This window comes from Rutilus rutilus (assembly GCF_951802725.1).
Source record: "Rutilus rutilus genome assembly, chromosome: 22".
Classification (NCBI taxonomy): domain Eukaryota; kingdom Metazoa; phylum Chordata; class Actinopteri; order Cypriniformes; family Leuciscidae; genus Rutilus; species Rutilus rutilus.
The window spans coordinates 16,579,057-16,591,070 of NC_140227.1; the positions used below are offsets into that span (position 1 = coordinate 16,579,057).

Genomic DNA, 12,014 nt, shown 5'->3' on the forward strand with positions numbered 1-12,014 from the left:
AGACAATCTGGTATTATCATGATAAGCAATTATCTCTGTGGTTAAAACATTAAAGCACGCCACAGAAAAAGTGTTCAAAAACAATCGCATCCACAACAAATATTTCTAATGATTGAATTAAACATTTTTTTGTAACTTCAGTAATGATTTCAAGTGTTTAACTCCATTAATTTGAATGGCATATTTAATATAAATGTTTATATCAGAAGTATTTTATTTATTTAAACTGTTATTTGCGTCAGTTTCACTAAACGGCTCAACACGCTCGCTGCCGCGGACATTTAAGAAGGAATGGATATTTGCTTCAAGTGACAGGCTTGGTGATTGAAATTGTATTTGTATAATCTTTCTGTATGTTTAATTTTCTTTAGATTTTCTGTATAAAAGTCATTTAACTCCAGCTCACCATCGGTGTCGCCAAAAATCTCTCAGCCCTCTCCTCGGACAGCACGTCATATACGCATTTATTCTATCTGACTTATTTGTAAGTGTGAACTCGTGAAATCTCAATTCTCCAGCGGCAGTCATCTTTGTTGTAAACTAATTCAAATCAAGCGCTCTTTGATGACGTGGGTGATTACGTAACCGCAGATCATCTGTCCATCATCGATTAAAGCCCGCCCTGGCAATTTGATTGGCTCGGCCTTCTGGCAGCCGAGCATAATTACTCCTCAACGGATCGAGTCCAGACCGAACTTCCTGACCAAAAAATGTTGTGGGCGGCTAATAACTTACAGCAACAACTCCCCCTTTGCCTTTCAGACGAGGTTCATGTTTAGAACACTAATCTTGCGGGGTGGACTCATTTAAAGTAATGTAATCGTTTGGTTTTAGCCAGGTTTCTGTCAAACACAGCACATCTAGATTATAGTCTGTAATCATATCATTAACAATGAGTGCTTTTGAAGTAAGGGATGAATTTTGTGTGTATTTCTGAATTTTGTATGCATTTTGTATCCTGTGTGTGCATATGTGAATGAGTGTGTGCATTTATCTTTGAGACTCTTCAAGCTCCATACAGCTCCCACGTAACGCAGCTAGTCCAGGTTGCTGTAGTTAGAGTCCCTTCGCACCAGGGGCATCAAGTGCTCTAGACGCTGGATGGTGGCCAGATCATCATGTCTCTCCATCTCAAATTTTGCCTGTTCATTACATAAACATATGGTTGGACATTTGAGATTGGTTCTTAAGTTTTTTCTCAATAGCAAAACTAGAAATACAATCTAGAAGTTAAGGCAAAAACAATAAGCTTTTTATATGCTTTTTTTTTTTTAACTGTAGATCATAGATCCTATACATGTACTATTTCAAAACACAATATTTAGTCCCGTACATTTAGAATATATATATATACATACACCTGTTCTTGTGTGGCCACAGGTGCAGTGATGGGCTCTTCTTTAGGATGGACCATATGAGGGCCACCTGTTACATGAGATACCAAGACAATTCAACCAGATCAAGACGATATAGAACCTAAAGCTGTACTGAAAGAAAACTAGTTTCAACATTACCAGTTGTGCGTGTTTGACTAGCTCTGGATCTCTCCAGAGAACAGAGTCTGGTCTTGTATGTTCTCAAGGCAGCAAAGTCCTCCTGGAGTTTGACTGTGGACTCTTTAATGGCATCAAAGTTGGCCTGCACCCTCGTTAGTGTCTTCTCATATTCCTAAATTTAAATTTAGCATACATTTATGCTAGCGCCATGCTATGCTATACACAGGAAAAAAATTGCAAATAATGGATGCTTAAGTAATTCTATTGACAATGAAAAAAAAAGCTCTATGTGATGGGATTTATCTGACCTTGGTGACGTGGTCCAGGTGTAGATCCACCATCTGATCTGGATACGGCCGGGCTCCACCTCACTTTAGTATACGGAGAGATTGGTAGACACTTCAGGACTGCGTTGTCACATCCAGGCGCAGGTCCTTCGTCAGATGATCTGGATACGGCCTGGATCCGGCGGACTGCGGTAAACCTCGGTATAAACAGAGAGACTAATATTAGCGTAGATGCCATTCTTCTTATGATGTAACGAGTACATCAGGATTTATGGGAAGTGTCCCCGGTTCCGGCTGACCTAATCTATATATAGATAGATATTTTCAAAACCACTAAGAAATAAATTTTGAAGTGTTGGTGCTTAATGTAAAAATATATAGTATAAACGATAAATCACGTTTGAGATTTGTGCTGGCTACTGTATACAGGCCATCAGGGCACCATAAAGATTTTATCAAAGAATTTGCGGACTTTCTATCAGAATTAATATTGACTGCAGATAAAGTACTAATTGTTGGTGATTTTAATATACACATCGATAACGAAAAAGATGTATTGGGTTTGGCATTTAAAGACATTGTAAACTCAATTGGAATTAGACAACACGTGTCAGGACCTACTAATTGTCGTAATCATACTCTAGATCTAATATTATCACATGGAATAGATGTTGATGCCGTTGAAATTCTGCAGCAGAGCGATGACATCTCGGATCATTATCTAGTCTTGTGTAAATTACATTTAGCCAAGGCTGCAAAGCCGACTCCGTGTTTCAAATATGTTAGACCTATCACTTCTGCCACTAAAGATTGCTTTATCAATAATCTTCCTGATCAGTTTCATCATCTCAGCATCCCGGATAGCTTAGAAGAACTTGATATTGCAACAAAAACTTTTAACTCTTTCTAGCACTTGCTCTCTCTAGCACACAGTTGCTCCGTTGCGCTTAAAGAAGATTAAAGAAAATAGTCCAACGCCGTGGTACAACGAGCACACTCGGGCCCTTAAGAGAGCAGCCAGAAAAATGGAGCGCAACTGGAAGAAAACAAAACTAGAGGTATTTCGGATTTCATGGAAGGAGAGCTCGATTACTTACAGAGAGGCTTTTAAAAGGTTTTTCAACCCTATTAGAAGAAAATAAACATAATCCTAGGTATTTATTTGAAATGGTGGCTAAACTAACGAAAAAGAAAGCTTCAAGCCCAGAAGTTTCCAAGCAACACAGCAGTAATGACTTTATGAACTCCTTCACTTATAAGATTGATAATATCAGAGACAAAATTATAACTATGCAACCGTCTACTACAGTATTGCATCAAGCAGTGCATTTTAGTCTCCCTGAGGAAAAATTTGATTCATTTATTGCTATAGGAGAGGAAGAATTTACTAAACTTGTTAAATCATCTAAACCGACATCATGTATGTTAGACCCTATACCGACTAAGCTACTGAACTGCTACAAACTGATAACGGTCAGATAAGTATGATTTAAACCATGCTAATGCAATTCCACTAATGCCAACATAATTTTCGAGTCTATTTAAAAGAATGTTGTGGTCAATAGTATCAAATGCAGCACTAAGATCGAGTAACACTAATAGAGAGATACAACCACGATCGGATGATAGGAGCAAATCATTTGTGACTCTAATGAGAGATACAACCACGATCGGAGGATAGGAGCAAATCATTTGTGACTCTAATGAGGTTTACTTCCTGCTCAGCTACTGTTCGGACGCTCTTGCTTACTGCTCCGCGCTTTGCTCTATCGCTTTTACATTTTATCTCCTATTTTTTCTATATTTTATTTCCTTTATTTTATTTCCTTTTATCACCTAATTTTAACTTCAGCAAATCAGCACAGTGCTCATACGACAAAGTTTGGATTACTACAAAAACTGAGAATTCTTTTACCCGACCAGCTTACATACCGGGAAAGGAAAACACAACTGCCTACAAGGATAAGAGAAAATGCCTCTTCTGGAATCTACTTGCTGCACTAACTGCCACAGACTTTTACAAAGGATTGCAGTTCTAGAAACAAAGTTATTTACGGGACCACCAAACCAGACGGAGCACACAACAGAGCTTCGTCATGGACACCCTCAGCATACCGGTGAGTCCCATGAAACTAGTACTCCTCGACAGGTAGAGAAACAAGCCGATCGACTTACTAATCGATGGCACAAACAGGGAGCTAAACCCAAAGGCACTCGAGACATCAGATTGTCACGAGCATCACATATTACCGCAGTAGCATCCTCTACCCCAGATACAGCTCTGACAAGGATTGCAAACACTGGCCTCCTACCACCGCCTATACATCTTGAGAACAGATTTGAAGTACTAATGAATGTAAATGAGGAATCCACAAATGTGATGAATGTGATCGAACACAGACTGAATAGGCCAGTAGCTAACACTGATGCTAACTGGCGCTCAAGGTCGAGCAGACAGCGGCACTCAGCTCAGAGCGCAGCCGAGCCCAGGACTCTGATAGTGGGGGACTCCATAATCAGAAACATTAGCAACAGGGATACAACTACGTGCTGCCTTCCACAAGCAACAACTTCTGATATAAACAGGGAACTTCAGAACATTCTGATGAAACATAAGACTGCAAATCGACTCATCATACATGTGGGGAAGAATGATATTCATAAAGAGCAGTCAGAACTCCTTAAGAAGGATTTCAATGAACTTTTTGAAACACTTAAAAGACTGAAAGTTCAAACATTCATCAGTGGACCACTACCAGCAAGAGGAACAAACAGGTTTTCACGGTTGCTTGGGCTTAATACATGGCTGCAAAAAACCTGCAATATAAAAGCAGTGAACTTCATTGACAATTTCAATCTTTTCTGGAGTCAACGACAACTGTTTCATCGGGACGGCCATCACCCAAACAAACTTGGTTCAAGAGTGTTAAAGGACAATATCTACTTCTCCCTAAATCATCCTTCTGCGGTTTGTGCCAATCCACTCAATCTGAATGGCACACACACACCTGGACACAGTATGAATGACCACGGGACTTCACTTCAGCAGCAAAATGGACATGATAACACCACTCCGCCACAACAACCTCTGCTCACGGACACAATCTCAGCTGAGCCCTGCACACAGAGCTCACCACAGACAGCCATATCAGAACTGCTTGAAGATTCAGCACCCAAGGACGACTTCCTGGAAAACAGCCAGGGAAGCCAGGACAGCATATTACAGCCTCCTATAACACCAGAGCAACAGCCCCTTTCACCAGACACTTTCTCCCTCTCCCCTGCAACGCCACTACTGTGCTTCTCACAGAAAATGGAAGAACTGGTGCATGCTGGAACCAGACTATCCCACTCTTTTGCTGCAAGCCCCCAGATACCAACTAAAAAAAGACAGGCACCACTACCACCAAAGCCTGCGGGCCCAGCTCGCCCTCCCCCTCCTCCTGTGAGAGCTCTTCGGCCTCTGCCACAACGCCAGGGCCCACACCCTCCTCCTTCTGCTCGAGGTGAACCAAAAACAACTGATACCAGCTCTCAGTGATATGTGTCGGGTCCCCGTTTTGATAACAGTAACTTTCTCAAATGTTTACAAAACAAGCGGGAACCCAGTGTGCCTGTATCTTTCTCTATTGCTGTTCTATTACATGATAGAAAGTCTAAGGCCTTCAATAGCCGTACAGCAAACCCAACTAATCTGGTGCCTATTACACGTCAAACTAATATTGCTGTGGGGAAAAGTAAGTCTGTTAAGTTAGCTCTTTTAAACATTCGCTCACTTAAAAATAAATCACTTCTAGTCAACGACTTAATAACCACAAACAACCTGGATTTTATGCTTCTAAATGAAACCTGGCTAGAAGACAGCTGCAGTGCAACAATCCTCAATGAAGCAGCCCCTCCTAACTTTACTTTTATGAGTGTCTGCAGAGCTGTTAAGAGAGGTGGGGGTCTAGCTGCTCTTTTTAAAGATATCTATCAATGTAAGCAAATATCATTTGGGAATTACTTGTCTTTCGAATATCTGGGTATTGTGTTAAAAGGTGCTCCACGCATTTTACTTTTCATTATTTACAGGCCTCCAAAATACTCTCCAGCCTTTGCTGAGGACTTTACAGAACTGTTATCAACAATTACCTCAGAGTTTGACTGTTTTGCCATTACTGGAGATTTTAACATCCATATAGATAGTGCGGAGAACAATATGGCAAAAGAAATCAAAAGTGTTTTAAAAACTTTTGATCTGACTCAGCATGTACATGGACCCACACACAATCGTGGACACACTTTAGATTTACTTATCAGTAAGGGTCTAAACATTTCATCGATTGTTATTAAGGATGTAGCACTGTCTGATCATTTCTGTATTTTCTTTGATATATTGATCTCTCCTGCCACTGAAGCTAGATCTGTGTCTGTCAAGAAGAGATGCTTAAATGAGAACACTAGTGTCCTATTTATGAAGGCTATATCCTTAACACCAAGCATATCTGCAGACTCTGTTGATTTTCTCCTTGATTCTTTTAACTCAAAAGTTAAAGGTGTAATTGATGATATTGCTCCTGTTAAAGTCAGGAAGAAGAGTGGCAGACAAAAGGCACCTTGGAGAAACTCAACAGCAGTGCAAAATATGAAAAGACAATGCAGAAAAGCAGAGCGCATGTGGCGGAAGACAAAACTTGTAGTCCATTATAACATCTACAAAGACAGCCTTCATGCTTTCAATATGGAGCTAGGCAAAGCTAGACAGACTTTCTTCTCAAATATTATAAACAGCAATTTAAACAACACACGCACTCTTTTTGCTACTGTAGAGAGACTGACAAACCCCCCAAGCCAGATTCCCAGTGAAATGCTCTCAGACAGCAAGTGCAGTGAGTTTGCTTCTTTCTTCTCTGAGAAAATCAATAATATCAGAAAGGTGATCAGCACATCCTTGACTTGCGCTGGGGTCAGACAGATCAAACCACCTGAGAAAGTAGTTACTATGTCTGACTTCAAAGAAATTGATGGCAAAATTTTGGAAGAAACCGTACAGCACCTTAAAACATCAACCTGCGCTCTTGACACACTTCCCACATCGTTTTTCAAAAGTGTGTTAAACAGTTTAGAAGCAGATCTTCTAGAAGTGGTAAATGCTTCACTTCTCTCTGGGAGTTTTCCAAACTCCCTAAAAACTGCAGTTGTCAAGCCCCTCCTGAAAAAGAGCAATCTGGATAAGACCATATTAAGCAACTATAGACCGATCTCAAATCTTCCTTTCATAGGTAAGATCATTGAAAAAGTTGTCTTCAATCAGCTGAACAAATTCTTATGCTCGAATGGATACTTTGACAATTTTCAATCTGGTTTCCGACCGCACCACAGCACAGAGACAGCGCTCATAAAGATAATAAACGATATTCGCTTAAATACTGATTCAGGCAAATTATCAGTGCTGGTGCTACTCGACCTCAGTGCTGCATTTGACACTGTCGATCACAACATACTTCTGGACAGGCTGGAAAACTGGGTGGGGCTTTCTGGGATAGTCCTAAAATGGTTCAGGTCATACTTAGATGGGAGAGGTTATTATGTGAGTATAGGAGACCATAAGTCTGAGTGGACATCCATGACATGCGGAGTCCCTCAAGGCTCAATTCTTGCACCACTCCTGTTCAACCTGTATATGCTCCCAATGAGCCAAATAATGAGAAAGAACCAAATTGCTTACCACAGCTATGCAGACGACACACAGCTCTACTTAGCCCTATCGCCTAACGATTACAGCCCCATTGACTCCCTGTGCCAATGCATTGATGAAGTTAACAGTTGGATGTGTCAAAACTTTCTTCAGTTAAACAAAGACAAAACTGAAGTCATTGCGTTTGGAAACAAAGATGAAGTTCTCAAGGTGAACGCATACCTTCACTCCAGGGGTCAAACAACTAAACATCAAGTCAGGAATCTTGGTGTGACACTAGAGTCAGACCTTAGTTTCAGTAGTCATGTCAAAGCAATAACTAAATCAGCATACTATCATCTGAAAAATATAGCAAGAATAAGATGCTTTGTTTCCAGACAAGACTTAGAGAAACTTGTTCATGCTTTCATCACCAGCAGGGTGGATTATTGTAATGGACTCCTCACTGGACTTCCCAAAAAGACCATAAGACAGTTGCAGCTCATACAGAACGCTGCCGCGTTCCTACTGAAGTCACATTCAAATCCAGACTCAAAACACATCTGTTTAACTATGCATTTACTGAATGAGCACTGTGCCAATGTTCGTCCGACTGTACTGTATTTTATTTTGTATTCTTCTAAACTGTTTTAATTATTCTTATTTCTTTTTATTATTTTAATTTCTTCTATGTAAAGCACTTTGAATTGCCATTGTGTATGAAATGTGCTATATAAATAAACTTGCCTTGCCTTGCCTTGCCTAATGAGAGCTGTCTCAGTACTTTGGTACGGTCTAAATCCTGACTGAAAAGTGGAAATCCTCACAGCATCATTTCTTTCTAAAAAGGAACATACAGCTGCAGGACAGTAAAAACTCTGACCAATCACTGCCATTCGGTGCGAATGTAAAGAACCAATCAGATGCCTTCATGTCTCGTGCCCGAGCCCCACTGCGCGCGCTGCCCTGCGTGCACTCATCACATGTCACCGTTCCCGGAAATATTCAGCTCAAAGCACCTGCATATGCAGTCAGCGAAGGCAAACAAGGCAAAAACTACTTCCTCGGACCCTGCCCGCACTCTTGAACGACCTCCTCTGCTTCGCCCTCAACCCCGGACCTGTCCTCGAACCGACGATGCGGTACTTGTCTCCGGACTCGGAGTGTACGTTAGTCTTCATTAGAGTCAACAATGTTTTCATCATGGCTAATAACTTACAGCAACACCTCCCCCTTTGCCTTTCAGACGAGGTTCATGTTTAGAACACTAATCTTGCGGGGTGGACTCATTTAAAGTAATGTAATCGTTTGGTTTTAGCCAGGTTTCTGTCAAACACAGCACATCTAGATTATAGTCTGTAATCATATCATTAACAATGAGTGCTTTTGAAGTAAGGGATGAATTTTGTGTGTATTTCTGAATTTTGTATGCATTTTGTATCCTGTGTGTGCATATGTGAATGAGTGTGTGCATTTATCTTTGAGACTCTTCAAGCTCCATACAGCTCCCACGTAACGCAGCTAGTCCAGGTTGCTGTAGTTAGAGTCCCTTCGCACCAGGGGCATCAAGTGCTCTAGACGCTGGATGGTGGCCAGATCATCATGTCTCTCCATCTCAAATTTTGCCTGTTCATTACATAAACATATGGTTGGACATTTGAGATTGGTTCTTAAGTTTTTTCTCAATAGCAAAACTAGAAATACAATCTAGAAGTTAAGGCAAAAACAATAAGCTTTTTATATGCTTTTTTTTTTAAACTGTAGATCATAGATCCTATACATGTACTATTTCAAAACACAATATTTAGTCCTGTACATTTAGAATATATATATACCTGTTCTTGTGTGGCCACAGGTGCAGTGATGGGCTCTTCTTTAGGATGGACCATATGAGGGCCACCTGTTACATGAGATACCAAGACAATTCAACCAGATCAAGACGATATCAACGTTGGCCTGCACCCTCGTTAGTGTCTTCTCATATTCCTAAATTTAAATTTAAATTTAGCATACATTTATGCTAGCGACATGCTATGCTATACACAGGAAAAAAATTGCAAATAATGGATGCTTAAGTAATTCTATTGACAATGAAAAAAAAAGCTCTATGTGATGGGATTTATCTGACCTTGGTGACGTGGTCCAGGTGTAGATCCACCATCTGATCTGGATACGGCCGGGCTCCACCACACTTTAGTATACGGAGAGATTGGTAGACACTTCAGGACTGCGTTGTCACATCCAGGCGCTGGTCCTTCGTCAGATGATCTGGATACGACCTGGATCCGGCGGACTGCGGTAAACCTCGGTATAAACAGAGAGACTAATATTAGCGTAGATGCCATTCTTCTTATGATGTAACGAGTACATCAGGATTTATGGGAAGTGTCCCCGGTTCCGGCTGACCTAATCTATATATAGATAGATATTTTCAAAACCACTAAGAAATAAATTTTGAAGTGTTGGTGCTTAATGTAAAAATATATAGTATAAACGATAAATCACGTTTGAGATTTGTGCTGGCTACTGTATACAGGCCATCAGGGCACCATAAAGATTTTATCAAAGAATTTGCGGACTTTCTATCAGAATTAATATTGACTGCAGATAAAGTACTAATTGTTGGTGATTTTAATATACACATCGATAACGAAAAAGATGTATTGGGTTTGGCATTTAAAGACATTGTAAACTCAATTGGAATTAGACAACACGTGTCAGGACCTACTAATTGTCGTAATCATACTCTAGATCTAATATTATCACATGGAATAGATGTTGATGCCGTTGAAATTCTGCAGCAGAGCGATGACATCTCGGATCATTATCTAGTCTTGTGTAAATTACATTTAGCCAAGGCTGCAAAGCCGACTCCGTGTTTCAAATATGTTAGACCTATCACTTCTGCCACTAAAGATTGCTTTATCAATAATCTTCCTGATCAGTTTCATCATCTCAGCATCCCGGATAGCTTAGAAGAACTTGATATTGCAACAAAAACTTTTAACTCTTTCTAGCACTTGCTCTCTCTAGCACACAGTTGCTCCGTTGCGCTTAAAGAAGATTAAAGAAAATAGTCCAACGCCGTGGTACAACGAGCACACTCGGGCCCTTAAGAGAGCAGCCAGAAAAATGGAGCGCAACTGGAAGAAAACAAAACTAGAGGTATTTCGGATTTCATGGAAGGAGAGCTCGATTACTTACAGAGAGGCTTTTAAAAGGTTTTTCAACCCTATTAGAAGAAAATAAACATAATCCTAGGTATTTATTTGAAATGGTGGCTAAACTAACGAAAAAGAAAGCTTCAAGCCCAGAAGTTTCCAAGCAACACAGCAGTAATGACTTTATGAACTCCTTCACTTATAAGATTGATAATATCAGAGACAAAATTATAACTATGCAACCGTCTACTACAGTATTGCATCAAGCAGTGCATTTTAGTCTCCCTGAGGAAAAATTTGATTCATTTATTGCTATAGGAGAGGAAGAATTTACTAAACTTGTTAAATCATCTAAACCGACATCATGTATGTTAGACCCTATACCGACTAAGCTACTGAACTGCTACAAACTGATAACGGTCAGATAAGTATGATTTAAACCATGCTAATGCAATTCCACTAATGCCAACATAATTTTCGAGTCTATTTAAAAGAATGTTGTGGTCAATAGTATCAAATGCAGCACTAAGATCGAGTAACACTAATAGAGAGATACAACCACGATCGGATGATAGGAGCAAATCATTTGTGACTCTAATGAGAGCTGTCTCAGTACTATGGCTTTTTCTAATATCTTTGACAGAAAAGGTAGATTAGAAATCGGCCTGTAATTGACTAATTCTGTAGGATCAAGTTGCATTTTTCAGCTTAAAAGTTTTCAGTACATATCCTAGTGACAAAGATGAATGAATGATATTAAGAAGAGGATCTATGACCTCTGGAAACATCTCCAATTGAGTTCAGAATGTCTTTAAATGCCAATCCCAAAGCATCTTTTTCGTTATATTAAAATCACCAACAATTAGTATTTTATCTGCAGCCTATACTAACTCTGACAGAAAATCAGCAAATTCTTTGATAAAGTCTTTATGGTGCCCTGGTGGCCTGTATACAGTAGCCAGCACAAATGTTAAACGTGATTTATTATTTACACTAGATAAATAATTCAATTTTTACCCTTGAATGGGTTTAGGAGTTTTTTGTATGTCCTAATTCGGGGAACAGATACAGTTTCTATATGATGAGATCTAGTTGAAAAAGGCTCTATGTGATGGTATTTATCTGACCTTGGTGATGCGAGACAGCTAGCAGACGGTCGGTTTAGCCAGTCTGTCTGCTTCGAATAGAATCGCCAATAGCGTAATTTTGTGAGCATTTGTGTATCCTGTGTGTGCATATGTGAATGAGTGTGTGCATACTCCTCTAGCTCCATACAGCTCCGACTGGCAGCTAGTCCGGGTAGCTGTAGTTAGTCTCTTCACACCAGTGGTAAAATGGTTTCAAAATGTTTTACAGTGAGCTGGCTCACTCGCTCAAGTAGATGGATGGTGGCCAGATCATCATCGCTCTT

At 40.0% G+C, this 12,014-nt stretch overlaps 1 protein-coding gene across 3 annotated transcripts; it reads right to left on the minus strand.

Moving 5' to 3' along the window:
• Positions 1–768: 768 nt before the first annotated feature.
• Positions 769–11,215, minus strand: LOC311281989 (uncharacterized protein). Of its 3 annotated transcripts, XM_084395437.1 has the most exons (6): positions 9,571–11,215; positions 9,278–9,342; positions 1,805–9,068; positions 1,515–1,668; positions 1,361–1,425; positions 769–1,142 (listed from the first exon to the last, which is right to left on the minus strand). In XM_084395437.1, the coding sequence occupies exons 3-6, from the start codon at positions 1,835–1,837 to the stop codon at positions 1,038–1,040; spliced, it is 357 nt and encodes a 118-aa protein (XP_084251563.1). In that variant the 5' UTR covers positions 1,838–9,068; positions 9,278–9,342; positions 9,571–11,215; the 3' UTR covers positions 769–1,037. The 3 variants fall into 3 exon arrangements, with proteins under 3 accessions (XP_084251563.1, XP_084251562.1, XP_084251561.1); XM_084395436.1 differs by lacking the exon at positions 1,515–1,668; XM_084395435.1 differs by lacking the exons at positions 769–1,142; positions 1,361–1,425; positions 1,515–1,668 and having other exon boundaries at positions 3,563–9,068.
• Between the last annotated feature and the right edge of the window lie 799 nt (positions 11,216–12,014).